Source organism: Poromitra crassiceps (assembly GCF_964638095.1).
Source record: "Poromitra crassiceps genome assembly, chromosome: 16".
Taxonomy (NCBI): domain Eukaryota; kingdom Metazoa; phylum Chordata; class Actinopteri; order Beryciformes; family Melamphaidae; genus Poromitra; species Poromitra crassiceps.
In genome coordinates this window covers 16,988,867-17,007,012 of record NC_139645.1, presented here as the reverse complement: position 1 = coordinate 17,007,012, position 18,146 = coordinate 16,988,867, and the positions used below count along the sequence as shown (strand labels likewise).

Here is an 18,146-nt window from a genome sequence, read left to right as displayed (position 1 = left end):
TCATCATCATAAGCTTAAATATAATATTTTGTGACTTTTGAAGCGTAAATGCGCTTTTTTTTAATGCGATTTTCAGAAAACATTATAAACAAACGCCCCACAACCACAAACCTTTGGCTTGCCCGCCATGGGCACACTGTCATCCACGGGCACAGGTGGACTCCCCTCCACAGGCGGACTCCCCTCCACAGGTGGACTGCCCGCCACGGGCACACTCTTCTCCACGGTCGGACTCTTCACACGCCCGGGGAACCATTTTGGAGTCTCACGTCCTTCTGTAAAGTGACAGCTGCACACTCTAGACCAGGTACCGGGCTGCCTGTCTGCACGTCTGAAAGAAGAAAACAGCGTATTACATATCCTACTGTACAGGGGGTGCAGGAGTCATGATCTTGCTGCGGTGCATTTGGTTCAGCTCATTAATTGAAAAGAAAAATGGACTTTGTGCATGTGCCGTGTAGGCGCCTTCCCTTGCCTTACTGTTACATAGAGTATAGACCCTTTTCACAGGGGCCATTTTGTGTCGAAAAGGCAGAATAAACACAGGTGCAAGCAAAACACTAATGAGGGTTTCCAAATTCCAATCATGGAAGTTTGAAACCCTCATTAGTGTTTTGCTTGCACCTGTGTTTACCCTGCCTTTTCGACACAAAATGGCCCCCGTGAGAAGGGTCTAGTGAGTAGCAAAATGGAAAATATTGTACTTTTTAGCTCCACTACATTTATTTGAACAGTGTGGTTTGTAGTTGCTAAAGGACTGACTGATTGATAGACCTCGAGAGGCATTTGTATTGGGGCTGTGCCATAAAATCGATACGGCAATATATCGCGATACTTTTTTCCGCAATACTGTATCGATATTTCAGAAAAATATGGTGATATATCGCCGTTATCGATTCTTTGCACAGCCGCGTGTTCAGTGACACAATAAAAAATACTTTTTATTACAGTATGTTCAGTAACACACTCAACTAGGGGTGTCACAATATATCGTCCCACGAAATTTCGCGATAGTAAAACGTCACGATATGTATCGTTGAGATGAAATCTCATATCGCAAAAAAAAAAAAAAAAAAAAAAAAAATTTTTTTTTTTTTTTTTTCAAAAAATAGACTAAGAAACGTCTTTGTTTGTTGAAGTTCAATGTGTGGAAAGTAGTTCAGTTGAACAAGTCTCTGAAGAGACACATGAGAAGTTATACAGGAGAGAAACCATTCAATTGAGTTTCTGGCAAAACTGTTTACTTGACAGGAAAAACTGAAGATGCATAAAAAATAGATTAAGAAAAGTCTTGTTGTTTGAGTTTGAAGAAAAACTGAAGATGCATAATGAGAATTTATACTGCTGAGAAACCTTTTAGTTCAAAGTAAATCTAAGTGACGGTGTAACTCATTCTATTTCAAGATAAGCCTTATCTCCAATCTCATGTTTTTTCTAGTTGTTATTGTAATAACAATTTCCCACAACAGCATGTTTTGTATTTGTGCATTTCAAATAAAATACTACTTTTCCAGTCATATATTGTCATTATTCAAGTTTTTAAAAATATTGTTAAAATCGTATCGTATCGTATCGTTATCGTGAACCCAGTATCGTGATACGTATCGTATCGTGAACTGAGTGTATCGTGACACCCCTACACTCAACACAGTAATTTTGACTCAATTTTGTCCAAGTTATCAATATAAAGTGATGTACATATTATTACACTACCTGGGTAGTACACAGCGAATTCAATCTCCAGTAAATGATGTAGATTATTGCAATATATCGCAATATGTATTGTATCGCAATGTATCCTGATACAAACGTATTGTATCATGAGGTCCTTGCCAATACCCAGCCCTAGTTTGTATGGTAACAGGGAAGTCATCCTGCCCCAACATAGAAAAGATATGAGCATTTGATCAATTATGATGCAATGTTGTTCAATTAAATTAAACAAACTGTATAATTACTTAGAATTTGTTCAAACTCGACCAGCCACTTTAATAAAATGCTGCACATTAAAATCATCGTGTACCGTTACTTTAGGTAGCCCTACATTTTCTGCTAATATGCCAATTACTTTTTTACTAAGACTTTTAATGCAGTACTTTTACTTCTAACAAGTGCAGTGGGGAACAGATAAAGCCAATCTGTCCTTGTCCTTGTCACCTTGCATAGTAATAATAATAATAGGCATAATAATTGTAATCTACACAATGTACACAATCTACAAAAACATGCAATAATATAAACGGTGTTGTGTTCACGTTCATAGCTCATATAATATAATGTATCATATCGTTAAAGGAACACTCCGCCCATTTTCAACCAGCTTTGTATCATTAGAACATCAGTAGTATATCAGAAAACTGTAAACGGTTTTGAAGTCTGTCATTTAATTTGACAGTTATTGAGTGTTAAAGTGTGGACCAGTGACATCACTGGTCCACACTAACTCAAATTAATAACTCATTAACTCAAATCAACTCTCAATAACTGTCAAACTATTCATCATTCATCTAGTTTGACAGTTATTGAGAGTTGATTTGAGTTAATGAGTTATTCATTTGAGTTAGTGTGGACCAGTGATGTCACTGGTCCACACTTTAACACTCAATAACTGTCAAATTAAATGACACACTTCAAAACGGTTTACAGTTTTCTGATATACTACTGATGTTCTAATGATACAAAGCTGGTTGAAAATGAGCGGAGTGTTCCTTTAATTTCAAGCTCAATTCTTACCCAGAGAAAAGGTACAGCACTGAAAATGTAACAAGCAATAGTTTTTTAAACATCTTTATTTTAAAAGATGAAAAACCCTGGTGCTTTAGTACCAAGCTTCAATGCTCCTGGCCAATCCCGGCGCCACAGGGCGTGGTTATTGCTTATCCTATGTGGGGCTAGAAATCACGCCGCGTCGTGGTCCCTCGACTTGGCTAGACGCTGTTAGCTATAACAGAGGAGTCTCACGTTGAGACTAACGTTATCTCTGGCAAACTCCATGAAGCCTTATCAATTCAACTTTATTCCAGACACTTAGGAAGGTCCATATAGCCATAGAAAATGACACAAATTGCACCGGGGCTTGTTGGTAGGCTAGGATGCAGGATAAGCAAGGTATTAGGCACAAGTGTACACTCTGGAAGTTAACTTTAGTGAGCTACAACGCTAACTAACGTAACGTTACCTACTAGCTAGCGTAGCCCTTTCAAGAACGTTGTAGGTCGGATGATCGGAATGTACAGCGTTCTGGAAAGGGCTAACGCTACCTACTACTAGTAAGCTGCTTGTCCCATGCAGCTCAGCTACGTGAATGCAAGGTTAAGGCTATGATGAACGTTACCTTATATATTTCAGCCACCGCTTCTTTGCAGACTCACTCTTTGGGAAGATGTAGAAACGGCATTGATTGATGCCTGAGCGGTGATTGCAATCTGGAACGAAGCACTGTCCCATGTCGATAACACTTCAAACAAACTACACTATATTACAACACTATTATTAACAATATAAACACTATAATAACGACAAAAGGTTCGATTCAATAAGTTTAGGTTAGGTTGGAAAGTTGGAAGCACACTTGGAAGCCATGCCAGTTCTTCTTCTTTCAAGTTTCCAATTTCCGGCAGTGTAGACGCTACTAGGCGTATTACTGCCCTCCACAGGACAAGGATATAACTAACTCAAACACACTTCATAATATGAAGTGTACAACTCTGAATCATGCAGGAGCAGTGTTAGGAAGGTACTTTCAAAATGTAAATATGACTAGCGTTAGTTACTTTAATTTGAAAGTAATAAGTGACATTACAATAATACTGTCTGGTGTAGAGCTGGTGTAGAGCAGTTAACGGAACCAACGCCATGCACGGACACTTTTACGCAAACCCGACCACCTTTGTTTGCGGACCGAGTGACGTACTTCCTCCTTCCTTCCCGGTCATTTGAAGGAGGCTGATCGCGCGATAAGGTGAGTCGTTATTATTAGCACATATACGACAGTCTAAATATGGAAAGTTTCATATTAATATGTGCATGATAAGATGTCCAAATACCTTATGGAAGTACCTTTGATAAGAGAAAGTAGCACTGAAGTGCTTGGGCGACGGTAGTTTAAGAATGTGTGCGACTGCATTAGACGTATTTTTAATGCTGAAAAGCCCCATAGTCTACTGCTTTGTCTCGACTGAAGATTCGGTGGGGCGCTTTTAACAAAGAATCAAGCAGCCATTTGCCTGATATGACAGTATAGACAGACAATAAAACATGAAAATAACGTTAACTTGCAGGGTTCTGCCAATGTGCTTGAAGTGCTTGGAGTTTGAGGGGGAAAAAGTCAAGTCCTGGAATACCTTGAAAATAGCAATTTTTTTTAAACAAGGTGCTTGAAACTAAGTCCTTGTTTTGTTTTGTAATGTCTGTATGAACCCTTTCACCCCCCCCTCCCCACACACACACACACACACACAGCTCCAGTCTGGACAAGGTGAACCCAGAAGCCCCCACAGGCAGGTTTCGCCCGGGTTGCGGGAGACGTGTCGGTCATGAACCACTCTTTCGTCGTTTCGAAGAAAGAGTTTTCAAGGGTCCTTAGAGAGGCTCGTGGATCGGAGAGTGGTGGTGGCTGGCTTCAGGAAGTGTGGCCTCCACCCTCTGGACCCGACGGCGATTGACTGGTCACGGGTCATGCCGTCTGGGCCGCGGCATGGGACCACGTCGACCTCCACTGCACCACCACCACTCCCGCCAGCTGGGACGTCGACCTCCACTGCACCACCACCCCCGCCGCCAGCTGGGACCTCCACGGGACCGCCACCTTCATCTGCTCCGACATCTTCCTGGGCCGTGCCTGCTGCTGCCTCCCCTCCCCTGTCCACAGTTGCCCCACCCCCATCCACATCCACAGTTCCCCCACCTGTCCCAGCAACCCTGGCCCCGAGTCACCCTATGTCTGCCCCTCACCCCCAGAGCCCACCTCCTGTCCCCAAACCACCTGCCCACACATATCTCTTCCCACCCCCTGGTAGCAGCACGCCGAATACCACCGGACCTGGCCCTCCTCCTGGCTGAGGTGAACTATAACCGGAACGCCGGCACAGTCAGGAGGAACATGACAAAGGCCAGGGTCCTGACGGCTCAGGGGATGTCGGATGCCATTGATGACCTGGAGGACCCGTGCTGCGCGGCGGGAAGCCCAGGCTCTGGAGCGAAAGGACTAGAGAGCAGCAGCGGGCTGAAGACGCCAACCCGACAACCACCCCCTCTGCCCCGCTTTGCGGCTCCCGGCGCCCCCAGCCGCAGAGTCTCCCTCGGGCACTGCTCCAGCCACGGTCAGTGAGAGGGCGAACAATGGCTAAGTGGCACATGGCATTTAATTTTACGGCCGATGGTGATGCCAATGGCAGTGGAGTGATCCTCATTGTAGTGGTCTACTCTACTGCCTCCACAAGAAGGGAAAGCTCCGCTGTGGACGCTCGGGGAAGCCGAAGATCCCCAAAGCGAAGAGAAGCAAAATGACATTGTCGTTTGGGTGGGAAAGGGAGACCGGCCCTCAACCCCCTTGGCCCCCTCTTGTGCCCCCCACGGGCCGCGGCTGCCTGCCCCCAGCACCACACCAGCGTCCATTGCAAGCCTGCCTGCTCAGCACACTCCCCCATCTTTTGCTGGTATTTGCTTTGAATTCAATTCAAATATAAAAATGTAAGAACTACTGTGATGCATAGACATTATTGGGAGGCTGTATTTTCATGTTTTAATATAAACATGATCATTCTTTAGAGCCTTCAACATCAGGACGGCAAGGACGTGGTCTCCAGCGGTCCCGCCGTTCTTCCTCTCCCTCGCAAAGTAAATCCTTTATCTGTCAAAAACATTTGAACATTAGACATTAGACTTGATCAATAATAAACAATCACAATGAATAAACAAGGCATGCCTAAACTTTGTCTCTTATTTTTACAGCCCGCAAGCGCAACCAGCGTTCAGTGTCGTCCAGCTCCTCCTTGTCTGCTGGACCCACAACATCCACCGGTAGTGTGCTCCATGTTGACTGTTTTTACATGCAAACATGAGAATCAATAAGGACATTTTCTGAACTTTTTTCCTTTCTTTTTGTGAGAATAGGTCACACCGCGGAGAAAGGCAAACTGGAGTCGCGGTGTGGCCGGTGCTGGAAAGAAGAGCCTCCGGAGAGTGCGGAGGGATTGGTGTTGTGGGGTCCAGTGTGCCAGCTGCCACAAATGGTTTCACGGCGTTTGTGTCGGCTGGGAGGAGGAGCTGGACGACGATGAAATTAACTACATGTGTTTTTGGTGCATAGAGGAGTAATTTTATTTATTTGCATTTTTTTTGTCCTGTCTATAAGTTCTAACAAATATATTTTTATGTTTAAAATACATGTTTAAAAATAAGTAAAGTTATATCAAGTTTTTGTTTAAAACAAATGTTTTAAAAATATGTTTTAAATAAATGTTCCATCATTTCCTAGTCATCTGTCTTTGATTCAGACAATTCAATTATAGTCATAAACATTGTCTATAGGCATGTCATAAGTAATTCTGTGTGGATTACTGGCAGTGTATAATTGTATCAGCTGGTATTTTGTGAGTATTCCGTGTCAGGAAAAGGAGTTTGTGTGACACCATCAGTGATTTATGACATCACTGAAGATGTCATAGATATTATGAGATCATCAGTGATATCATAAACTATCAAACATATTATGGTGATGATGACTTGCCATGATGACCAATTGGTGACCCACCCCCCACGAGTCTGCGACCCAGGTCCCGAGCCATAGTTTTGGGTAACACAATCAGTGGCTGGGTAAATCCAGAAGGAGGCAGTAATGTAGCCAGGCAGGATGCCAACTTTTGTAAAACACAACAGAAGAAAATCCCTGCAAAACGCCCGGGGGTTTGGCTCGCAGCTTTTTCACCAGCAATAACGTCACTTCCCAGACTGGTAAGGAAACGGATGATTGAATAAAACAAGATGTCTCCAGAAAGATAAAAAGTTTTACTTGTGGTTTCAGCCATTAAACTGGGTGGAAACAGCACTTGATCATTTGTAGCAGCAGTTGAAACATAATTTTGATAGAATATTGTCAAAAAGGTGGTTGGGTTTGGCGTCGGTGACGCTACTTATTACACTACTTTTGCATTATTTTCACCAAAATAACTGATGATAAATGACATCACGCTGATTCGTCCTATTGCGTAATTTATGTCATACTGCCAGCCAAGTTGACTCGTCCATGTAGCAGTCTGTCTTGCAACTCAAGTGCTGTGGAAATGTCTGTTTGTTTCTCTGTCCCACTGAAGACATCATCAGTGATGTCATAAATTCCACTGATGACATCATCAGTGATGTCATAAATTCACTCTCACACACACACAAGGCTATACGTTCAGTGATGTCACTGATGATGACATTGATGTCATTAATTCACTCATGTTTGAATTTCAAGCCGGTTGTTTGTTTTCCACCGCGCATGTGTCACCCCCCCCCCCTCCCCACGGCGGATATGACGCACACGGAAATGCGGTCAATGTTGTCTTCCGCTCTTCCCTTCCCTACCCCCCCTTTCCAACCCAAAGCTTTTCCTGCACAGCAAGATGGACTGGAACGAGGGCAGTGCTGTAAGTTGATTTATGGTCATTAGCGGCTCGTGTTCCCGGTGTTTGCGGGTGTCTGTTTCAGCTGGCAGCGCCCCGGCTGACCCGCTGATCTCCGCTCCGCTCCGGTGTCGTGTTAGCATGATCAGCTAGCATCATGTCTATTTGAGCTCATCTGTAACAGGCTGTAACGTTGGCTAACCTGTGTGAGACACACTACTGATTGAAGTCCTGACGTTAATTAACAGCAATTTAGATAATATGTTCTCAATCACGACTCAGATCTTGTGCTATCATATCATCATCATCATTGAATTCGTTAACGAATACGGAAACCCGTTTTGATTGTGGTTGATATGACGATGCACACACTGCACTGACAGCTAACGCTCGTTTAACCCTTGTGCCTGTCAGCTAGCTTCGCTGGCTGCTATAACATTTTCTTTAGCTAAATATATATTATAATGTTGTTATGAAACTAGAACCGATAGCGTATCTATGTTTCCAGGGTCCTATGTGTTCCCCAGGTCCAATTCTATCATAATTCAATTGTATCAGTCACAGCTAAAAAATAGAAAAAGGTGGTCAATCAACTATACCCAAAATGCAGAAAAAAATAAAGTATCGTTTTAGAGGCAAACGCAAAATTTAATAAAATAAGATACTGAAGTCATGATTTTGTTTTTATTTATTTTTATGTCAGAAGAAGACAGATGTGTGAAGAAGTGTGAGTAAAAACATGTATACACCTAGGTATCTTTGCCTTTGGTGATTCCATGACTCCAAGCATTTTTATAAGTTACCTCAAGTATAGTGGCCTATTATATTGAGAGGCATTATGGAGGTGCTGAGATTGAACAGAACCCCCCCCCTTTGATGAGTTCCCGCAATAGCCCGTGTCATATAGTACGATTTTTATGCTAAATAGAGTGGGGGAACATACACACCTTGTGAATGACTCACTAACGCCTCGTGCACACCTACAGCGTTTTGTGGGCGTGGAAACCAGCTTCCAGCTTGGAGCTGTAGCCTGTAGAAACGTTTTTCAGGTAGATGTACACAGAAGGGTGGTTGGACGAAATGTGTAGGAAGAGCTGTCATTGGGTAGCTTTAACGAAAGGTCCCGCCCTAGTCCCGCCCCGCGAGCGTGAAGCCGCTCGGAGACAAGCCGCCTCTAGTCTGCGACGGCGAAACGCTGGGCGGTTCCAGCGGCAGGGGGCGCGAGGTTGAAATGGACCAATCGGACGCGGAAATAGAGCAAGACAGCCTATCAAGATGCAGCGCTCTGCATGCCGCCGAGCGTTTCATGGTGTGCCAGAGCCGCCCGTAACGGCTCTTGCACGGCTCTATTTCCGCGTCTGATTGGTCCATTTCAACCTCGCGCCCCCTGCCGCTGGAACCGCCCAGCGTTTCGCTGTCGCAGACTAGAGGCGGCTTGTCTCCGAGCGGCTTCACGCTCGCGGGGCGGGACTAGGGCGGGACCTTTCGTTGAAGCTACCCAATGACAGCTCTTCCTACACATTTCGTCCAACCACCCTCCTGTGTACATCTACCTGAAAACGTTTCTACAGGCTACAGCTCCAAGCTGGAAGCTGGTTTCCACGCCCACAACACGCTGCGTCACAGCGGAGAAGCGATTTTGCCATTGTAGGTGTTGTGTGCAAGAGCCGTCACCCCTCCACCCACTGCTCCACCCACTCCTCCACCCACTGCTCCAGGCTGTTTGCTTGCTAGCTCCATGTGTTTATTCAGGGTTTATAATCATTTCATCCGGTTCCCCCCCAGCCATCTCCTGGGCATTGCTTCCCATATGCTGTTAGTTACCTGCCTGTCAGTTATATTGTCACTTTAGGTGTCTCAGGATGGAGAGAACATGAACAACATCAAGAGCCTGCAGGTGAGGCGTCTACCACCGCGGAGACCCGGGTTCAATTCCCACTTCTGTCTTGGTCAGACGTTCCTACAGACACAATTGGCCGTGTCTGCGGGTGGGAAGCCGGTGGGGGTATGAGCCCTGGCTGCTGCAGTAGCGCCTCCTCTGGGCGGTCGGGGGGGGCGCCTGTTCGGTGGGGGGAGGAGAACTTGGGGGGAATAGCGTGATCCTCCCACACGCTACGACCTGTCGGTGAAACCCCTCGCTGTCAGGTGAAAAGATGCGGCTGGCGACTGCACACATGTATCGGAGGAAGCATGGTGCTAGTCTACGGCTCTCCCCAGATCGGCAGCAGGGGGTTGGAGCAACGACCGGGACAGCAGGTGGAAATTATTGGCCAAGTACAATTGGAAATGGGAGACACCCCCAGGTCGGGCTGAAAAGCTGTTTTAATTTCTGCTCACCCCCATGTCAGTCAAAACTCAGCCTTCTCACAAACTCATTTCCTCATACATTTTATTTTTTACAGCACTAATATAAGCGTCAAATGGCGATGGAATTCCTCTAAACTGCTAGTGCGGCAAAATCAACGTGTCTTCTAGCCAAACGGTTGCATTGTGGGTTCAAAGGTTTACTACTGTGTTGACTAGGGGATCTGCTTATCTCATGATATGATTCAATATGATCATGTTGTGGTTAAGGATTCAGAACGACAGTCTTTCCCCGAGAATGGAGCTGGAGCAGCGGTGGTGAAGCACAATTTTCTTTACTTCGCTTGCAAAGTGTGTCCTGCTTAGTGCCTAGTCCTGTCCTGTCTAGTGCCTAGTCCTGTCCTGCCTAGTGCCTAGTCCTGTCCTGCCTAGTGCCTAGTCCTGTCCTGCCTAGTGCCTAGTCCTGTCCTGCCTAGTGCCTAGTCCTGTCCTGCCTAGTGCCTAGTCCTGTCCTGTCTAGTGCCTAGTCCTGTCTAGTATGACAGCCAGTCAATACAATTGCATTATTAGACAATAGCGATGTAATGATTTGAAATTTCACATTATGGTCCACTACCAAAATATCACAGCATTTCACAATATTATTTCCCCCCATTTCAATTAAACATACATATGGCCCATCCCCCCCCAATAAACAACCTTTTAAAAAATAACGGCTTTTCAAAATAACAGTCCAGTGATTAGTTTTTCAATGCGGAGGTAAATAACAGAATTTAGTGCTTTATTTTGTAACCACCTTTTAATATTCCCTTTAATATACACCTATGCTTTGTGCTGGCATGATCAGGTAAGCGACGAAGCACAACGTTTCTTGTTTAGCAGTACATGCTTTACTCTCAGGTGTGTGAATTGACTGGATATGAAGCGTCTGTAATGTAACGTTAGTTTCTAAAGAAAAAAAATCTATAGCAGCGGTGGCCATATTTCACATATAGGGGAAACACTGTAAATAGATGAAAGTGAAATGACAACAGAATCTGATCTTTCAGATGCAAACCTGTCTAGACTGTCATTACAAAAGTGACAATAATTTTGGATGGAGAGCTTGTGAAATTGCGATGCTCAAGCGTCTCATTTGCGATTACCACGGCAGAATAAAAATGGAGCCAATATCGCTCACTAAATCCTGACCCAAAATATTGTCACATTTCTTTATTGCGATATATTGATGACAGTACATTTCAATATGCGACGTGTGCTTTTCCCCTCTCGTCTGTGTTCCAGAGTCACAGTCACATGGGTGACGGCTGTCACCACGGGCATGGAGGCCCCGCCCACAGCCACGGGCCGCGGGGGGCGGCGTTCGGCGGCACGGGGCACGGCCTGCTGCCCGCGTTTCACGGGCAGTTTGGCCGAAACACGGAGCAGGTGATGACGGCCAAAGATCAGCAGCCAAAGAAACGCTCGCACATGGACGACAGCAGCAGCTGGGACATAGTCAAGGCCACACAGTAAGCACTGAAACAGTAGTCTCTCTCCCCAGACTCAAGTATTAACGTTGAATCGCTGCGCTCCGCATACTACGTAAGTGAGTCTGTGCCACTTCGCAGCCCACTGCTGGTTTTTGAAGGCGGGTTGAAATTGAATGAGTGACAGGTCGTAGCACCGATGAGAGAGCCGTTCGAAAAATGGGCTGCGCCTCCCGTGTCGTCTGATCGCAAAGTCGTTACTGATTGGAGAGGACTGAATCCACCACCGGCATTATGACTGGCCAAGTCAACGGTTCCCTCCCATAACCAGCCAGCTGAGGGAAAGTGTCCCAGACCCAGAGAGAGCTCTGCAGCATGCAGTAACGTAGTGTATCAGACCCAGAGAGAGCTCTGCAGCATGCAGTAACGTAGTGTATCAGACCCAGAGAGAGCTCTGCAGCATGCAGTAACGTAGTGTATCAGACCCAGAGAGAGCTCTGCAGCGTGCAGTAACGTAGTGTATCAGACCCAGAGAGAGCTCTGCAGCATGCAGTAACGTAGTGTATCAGACCCAGAGAGAGCTCTGCAGCATGCAGTAACGTAGTGTATCAGACCCAGAGAGAGCTCTGCAGCATGCAGTAACGTAGTGTATCAGACCCACAGAGAGCTCTGCAGCATGCAGTAACGTAGTGTATCAGCGTAAGAACTCTCGTGGATCTGGCGTTGAGACTACTGAAACAGCAGCTAGAACGGCATAGTCTTTTCCCATGTCATTGTGTTGGCCTGGTTCAGTGAGCTTTGCTATTGGAATCTATTGGTGAGTTTAGGTCCTGTTGTCTTAAAGTCGAGCTGAACCCAAGAATGACTTTTCTTTTCTTTTAGTTCAAATACCTGGGTATGCAGTGCACCTATTTAATAATGTATGCAAAACAAATCACAACAATCTAATTTCTTTAGTTTTTCACACTTTTTCACATCAAAAGTTTGTTTTTCCAGATTTCATTGATAACAGTAATTTACAGTTTGCTGACGTCACCTACTATCAAATTTCTACCCCATTTCAACCAATCATTTCACGACATGCAGCTGTCTAAATCTTCATTTCAGGATCATTTTCTCTTCCAAATGAAGGGGAAAATGGCGCCTAGTGCCTGTCATCTGGCAGAGTTTCTAGCCCATAAACTAACTACTAACTTGAGCAATTATGCAAACTAAATCAAACGGTAATGTCTAAGAATGCAAAGAAATGTAACTGGCTCGTTAAAACACGCATTCCAGGAATATTATTTACATTTATAACGATAATGGCGCGCGCCTCCGAGCCCGACAGCCTCCCTGGCTGTCAGGGGTCGTCTCTCGGAGATTCCAGGCGGGCGGGCAGCACCTATGGATCGGATTGCCCGCTCGCTCCGCACGAAGCAGCTGGCTCCCTGGTACTCTGCGGATCCCACTCGCGTAGCATGACAACAGGCTGAATCCCACTCGATTTGGGGGTGGAACACGCCAGGATTGGCCAATGCCAAAGCCAGTCCTCAGAATTGTCAAATCAAATCGTCGACACGTATATGGTCCGCCTCTCAATTCGTTCTCAGTGTCCGACGCTCGCGCTGGTGCATTCCGTTACGGTTCACTTCGACTTTAAAGAAACACTGCTGCTTGCTATTGACAGATGTGTTTTTTCAGTGCACACACTGTATATCAGATCAGACAGCTCAACTGAAAGTTCACCATTTGTATTTCCATATACAGTATAGTCATCATGGGCAGTGGTGTAGTGCAGGGTATACGCTCTCGCTGGTATATGGCGTATATACCCACTTATTTTTCAGCTGGCTTTGCGTATATCCACTTCTACCGGCAGATTCCACCAGGAGGTGTCGCGTTACGACCGCGACACCGGAGCTGCTCGCTCTGTGTCCAGGCCACCAGACGTCAGCGCGGCACGGTCCCCGAAGCTGCTCTCCGCTCTGCTAAATCCGGTAATCCGCTAAAATCCGGGCCCTGTTAGCATTTTCACTTCCCGCTTCGAGTTGCGTCAAGCAGCACAGAGCAGATCGAGCTGGGCTGGCAGGAAATGAAACTGTCAGTTTTCAAAATAAAACCCATTCCTGTATGTTAAGGAAGAAATAGTCACAGTGATGGGGCGGGGGGGGGGGGGGGGGTTGGGGGGTCAATTTGGCCTCCTTTCAATATAATATGCATCCTTTCCATTATTTTGGCGCCTAATTAGGTTCAAATGAACTTAGTGAATCTGTTTGAAATTCTGGTGTCAGTGAAGTAAATTCAGTACTGTTCAGGTTATGGTAGCCTAATTGTTACATTTATAGCCTATAATGTGTGTGTGTGTGGGGGGGGGGGGGGGGTTTAGGGGGACCACTACACCATTGGCCATGGGAGGGGGGTGATTGTAAATAGTTAGTAGGAGATCAGGAATCAGGCAGACTGTGAGGTAGTGCGTTGACTCAGGGTGCAGCCGACCGATCGAAGGTCAGTGTTCTTGCAAGACCGCGGGAGAGTAGATAAAAGCAGCTCCTCCTCTGTTTGCACTTCAGTGTTTCATTCAGTTCACACTGTTTCCTACACAGTCTGACAATCTCGATTGCTTCAAACTGCTTGTGAAGGGCTCAGTGTAATTGGGTGGAGTAAAGCCTTTGTTCACACCAGGTGCCTAACATAAACACAACCCAAGCTCGGTTAAGCTCACGCTTAACCGGTCACACTGTCTTTTCCTCAGTGCCTAAGCCCCCGTTCACACAGGACGCCGAAGCAACGGAATCGATTCGATTCCGATTCACAAGGTTCCGAATCGATTAATCCCCATTCGATTCCGATTCGATTAATTTCAATATCGATTTGGTTAGTGATACTAAAACATGTTTTTTGAGCTGTAACCTGAATTACATGATTGTCCAGTTATGTAACACAGGGGTTCCCAACCTTTTTTTGCGCCAAGGACCGGTAGATACATGGCGGAAAAAAGTTGCGGACCGGTTGTCAATTTTAATGGTTTTAGTTACACATATATTTACTCACCAGGTGGTGACAAAGGGTAAATAACAGCCTTTTCATCTGTCAATGAAGACACTTTCACAATTATGCACAGTGATTTGATTTCAGCCTATATAATTTCTAAAAGTACATATTAATGATCAAACATTTCCATTTATGTAGCCTACACTATTTATGTTTTTGTTTCAACTACAAACATAAATAAACGTCAACTTGAAACCATGTTTCAACTACCACACACAGCCTATAATATTATAGCCTATGTTTATTTTTTTTTATTTTTTTATTTTTTTATTTTTTTTTTAAATCGATCTCTGGACATATGAATCGATATCAAAGGATTAAAATAAAAGTCGGATAATCGATTTCTTTAACCCTGCCCTACTCACGCTAGGGCTGCACGATATTGGAAAAAACTGACATTGCAATATTTTTTTATTCTGCGATATATATTGCGATATGAAAAAAAACAGGAATTTTCACCAAAAGTCTTAAATAGGTCTATCAAGCCTTGCCTGTTTAAGAAGATGGCCTAGTGGGTAACGTGCACGGTTGACGTAGTAGGAAGTGAGTGTGTTTTTAGCTGCATCCAGGGTGAGTTGCAGGATCCTAAGTGAGTAAAGGTACTATAGTTAGTAGGAAAAGAGCTTAGAACGTCACAGAGAGGGCGTGCATTACTGTATGTTATGAGTTAATTTGCCTTACTTGACATTGCATGCTCTGCGATGTGACTATTGCGCATGTGCACATTGCGATGACGATGCTGAAACGATATATTGTGCAGCCCTAACTCACGCCTTGCTCAAGCGATCGTTCAGGATTCACGCCTATTTTCCAAGCGTGACGCGTGAGGCCAGGCATGAAGTCAATGGGAGTTGTGGGCGGGGTTCAAGGTGCGAGAGTAGGCGCTGAGAGGAAAAGAGAAGGCTTCTTGTATGAACAGTAAGGCGTACGTTCAGCTTGTGCCTGCTTCAAGCTTCAGTTCTACTTATGTTCGGCGTCCTCCTGTGTGAACAAGGGCTTACACCATACGGCGAAGCAGCGCTCAACCTACGCTGAACCCACAAGTTTCATTTCGGCGTCCTCGTTAACAGGCGAAGCCGTTCACACCAGCCGCGCGCGTGCCACGCTCAAGCCACGCTGAAGCGATCGTTCAGGATTCAGTCCTATTTTCCAAGCGTGAAGCTGCAGCCAGGCATGAAGTGAATGGAAGTGCTGGGCGGGTAGAGTATGGTCGCTATATATAAAATGTAATGCAAGTCCAAAATTATCCAATGCATACTGTAGGGTTTGTGCAACATTGAAAGGCCTTTATTTTACATGGCAATATGTATTTCAAATGACCAACGCGTTGCGACCAACATAATGTTTATTTACATTTTGGCCATCTTTGATCTCTGTTGTTCCCACAATACGAGCAATACAGGCACTTGATACGCATTGCAAACCGAACAAATCGTGGATAAGTAAAAGATGAAAGGGTTAGAAAACATTGTGGTCAATTGAAATAAAAAATGTAACTAGATTAAAAATAATAAAATCAATAAAATACAAATACATTAAAAATGTTAAAATCACGGAAACTTTTCTGGCATTTCTACTTCTTTGCTGCATCGAAAAACGTACCAAACTGCGGTGTCACAGAGTGCAGCTGCTATTTCTTCTGTCAAATCTACAAAAGACAAAATGTCATCAGAAAACGTTCCTCTGTCCTGGTTTCAGGTTCGGCATCCTGGAGCGCTGCAAGGAGCTGGTGGAGGCAGGATATGAGGTCAGACAGCCGGATAAAGAGAACGTCTCTCTGCTGCACTGGGCCGCCATCAACAACCGCGCAGAAGTGGTCCAGTAAGAGCCGCACAGAATCACACACAACCAGCTTTAAAGGATGGGTTTTCCGTGGGGAATATGAATATATATTAAATCTCACGCCCCTAAGGTTTTCGAATCCGTTGAAATTCTTGAAATTGGAGCTTCACTCCCAGAGATATCAAGCATCTCTCACATATTTTTTGGGCCAGCCGACGCGTTTCGCGTCATCTGGCCTAAGTCCGCCTTGCGGAAGTCGTGCACCTATGAACTACAACTGTTGTTGGCCATGGTCCCGCCTCTAGAGGTCCTCCACGCCCCTTCAGAGGCCTTGACAAAAACCAAAAGGCAGCCATCTTTCCAACCGCCTAGCCTGCTGTAGCTAATATTAGCTTCCCATAGTTCCTTGCAAAGAGACCATTATCTCGGGAACGGAAGCACTAATCGACACGGGACTGGCGGCATTGGAAAGCTCGTCAAATTTTACATCTAGTAGTAGGTGGGTTGAAGTAACGAAATCAACGCTGAGCAATGTACCCGTTTTTACACATTTTTACAGAAAATAGTTACAACATCAGATGCGCGTAACTCCTACGAAAATGCCTTAAAATGCATGAATTTTTTTTTATGAAGACATCTCCCGACATATATACTTCAGTTTAAATGTGGTGCAATTTGGAGGCAATTTATTTTCGATTTATTTTCGATTTATTTCTTCTTCTCTCCATATATTATTGTCGAAGCCTTCTTCTTCTTCTTCTTTGAGTTTTATGGCGGTTGGCAAACATATATGTGCATTACCGCCACCTACTGGAGTTTGATATCAGCCAAATGCCTGAGGGGTGGGCATAAAAACGAAGGCCACGCGAGCCCAGTGCATTGTGGGAAATGTAGTATTTCGAGTCCCCGCACCCGCACCTCCCCCCCACCACCCCCCCCCACACACAGAGTGGATTTCGGTTGATATCTCTGTGAGTAAACCTCCAATTTCAAAAATTTCAACGGATTCGAAAACCTTAGGGGCGTGAGATTTAATATATATTCATATTCCCCACGGAAAACCCATCCTTTAAGTCCTGCTGTGACTCTTAGCAGGTGCCTGGCAGAGTTTACACTGGCCTGTAATAATGGACAGACACAAAGATAATCAAAAAAAAAAAGAAAAGAGGATGATGGGTTGGGACGGGACGATATATTGAAATTTAATATATCGCAATGCAAAAAATGTGTCAATACGTATCGTAGGTTAGAAAAATGAATGGTGATATAATATTAGATCCATTTTATTCTGTTGTAGCCTCATAATTAATAATAATTGTACTTGGACAATTTTCCCCCTGCTGCCCCGGTCGTTGCTTCCACTTGGAAGTTGGAAACCCTCATTGCTGTTTTGCTTGCACCTGTTTTTTTTGTTTTTTGTTTTGTTTTCCCCCGATTTTTTATCCCATTTTTATCCCCCATTAGTGCTTATTTTAATTTATTTATCCTGGTTGCTGCTCCACCCTCTGCCGATCTGGGGAGAGCCGAAACTGGCTCCATGCTTCCTCCGAGACATGGGCAGTTAGCCAGCCGCTTCTTTTCACCTGACGGGGGAAGCTTCACCGGTAGGACATAGCACGTGGGAGGATTACGCTATTCCAACGAGTTCCCCTCCCTCCGAACAGGCGCCCCAGAGGAGGCCAGAGGAGGCACCACATCAGCAACCAGGATATTGCATGTTTTGGTGAAGGGGTTCCTATATGAAGAAGAGAACATGGGAGAACATGCAAACTCGAGGACATGCGGACGGTCGAGGACAATGCACACACATTCCTTCAGCGTTCACAGCGTCCCAGGTGGGAATCGAACCCAGGACCTTCGAGCTGTGAGGCGACAGCGCTTACCACTGCACCACCATGCCCCGCTTGCACCTGTGTTTAGCCTGCCTTTTCGACACAAGATGGCCCCCGTG

At 45.1% G+C, this 18,146-nt stretch overlaps 2 protein-coding genes across 2 annotated transcripts in view; both read left to right on the top strand.

Annotated features, from left to right (window-relative positions):
* Nucleotides 1–4,508: 4,508 nt before the first annotated feature.
* On the top strand, nucleotides 4,509–6,338 carry LOC310790984 (uncharacterized protein). The gene is made up of 4 exons (XM_083652706.1): nucleotides 4,509–5,657; nucleotides 5,770–5,838; nucleotides 5,953–6,021; nucleotides 6,115–6,338. The coding sequence occupies exon 1, from the start codon at nucleotides 4,697–4,699 to the stop codon at nucleotides 5,327–5,329; it is 633 nt and encodes a 210-aa protein (XP_083508832.1). The 5' UTR covers nucleotides 4,509–4,696; the 3' UTR covers nucleotides 5,330–5,657; nucleotides 5,770–5,838; nucleotides 5,953–6,021; nucleotides 6,115–6,338.
* Nucleotides 6,339–7,522: 1,184 nt separating this feature from the next.
* LOC310791036 (putative palmitoyltransferase ZDHHC13) overlaps nucleotides 7,523–18,146 on the top strand; it is a 32,478-nt gene continuing 21,854 nt past the window's right edge. Inside the window, exons 1-3 of the mRNA XM_083652750.1 lie at nucleotides 7,523–7,631; nucleotides 11,196–11,422; nucleotides 16,112–16,234. Of these exons, the coding sequence (XP_083508876.1) occupies nucleotides 7,608–7,631; nucleotides 11,196–11,422; nucleotides 16,112–16,234 (374 nt within the window). The 5' untranslated portion in view covers nucleotides 7,523–7,607. The remainder of the gene's footprint in view (nucleotides 7,632–11,195; nucleotides 11,423–16,111; nucleotides 16,235–18,146) is intronic.

Excerpts from the sequence above, each read along its gene's own strand:
- LOC310790984 (XM_083652706.1), top strand. The coding sequence starts at position 4,697 with ATGGGACCACGTCGACCTCCACTGCACCACCACCACTCCCGCCAGCTG.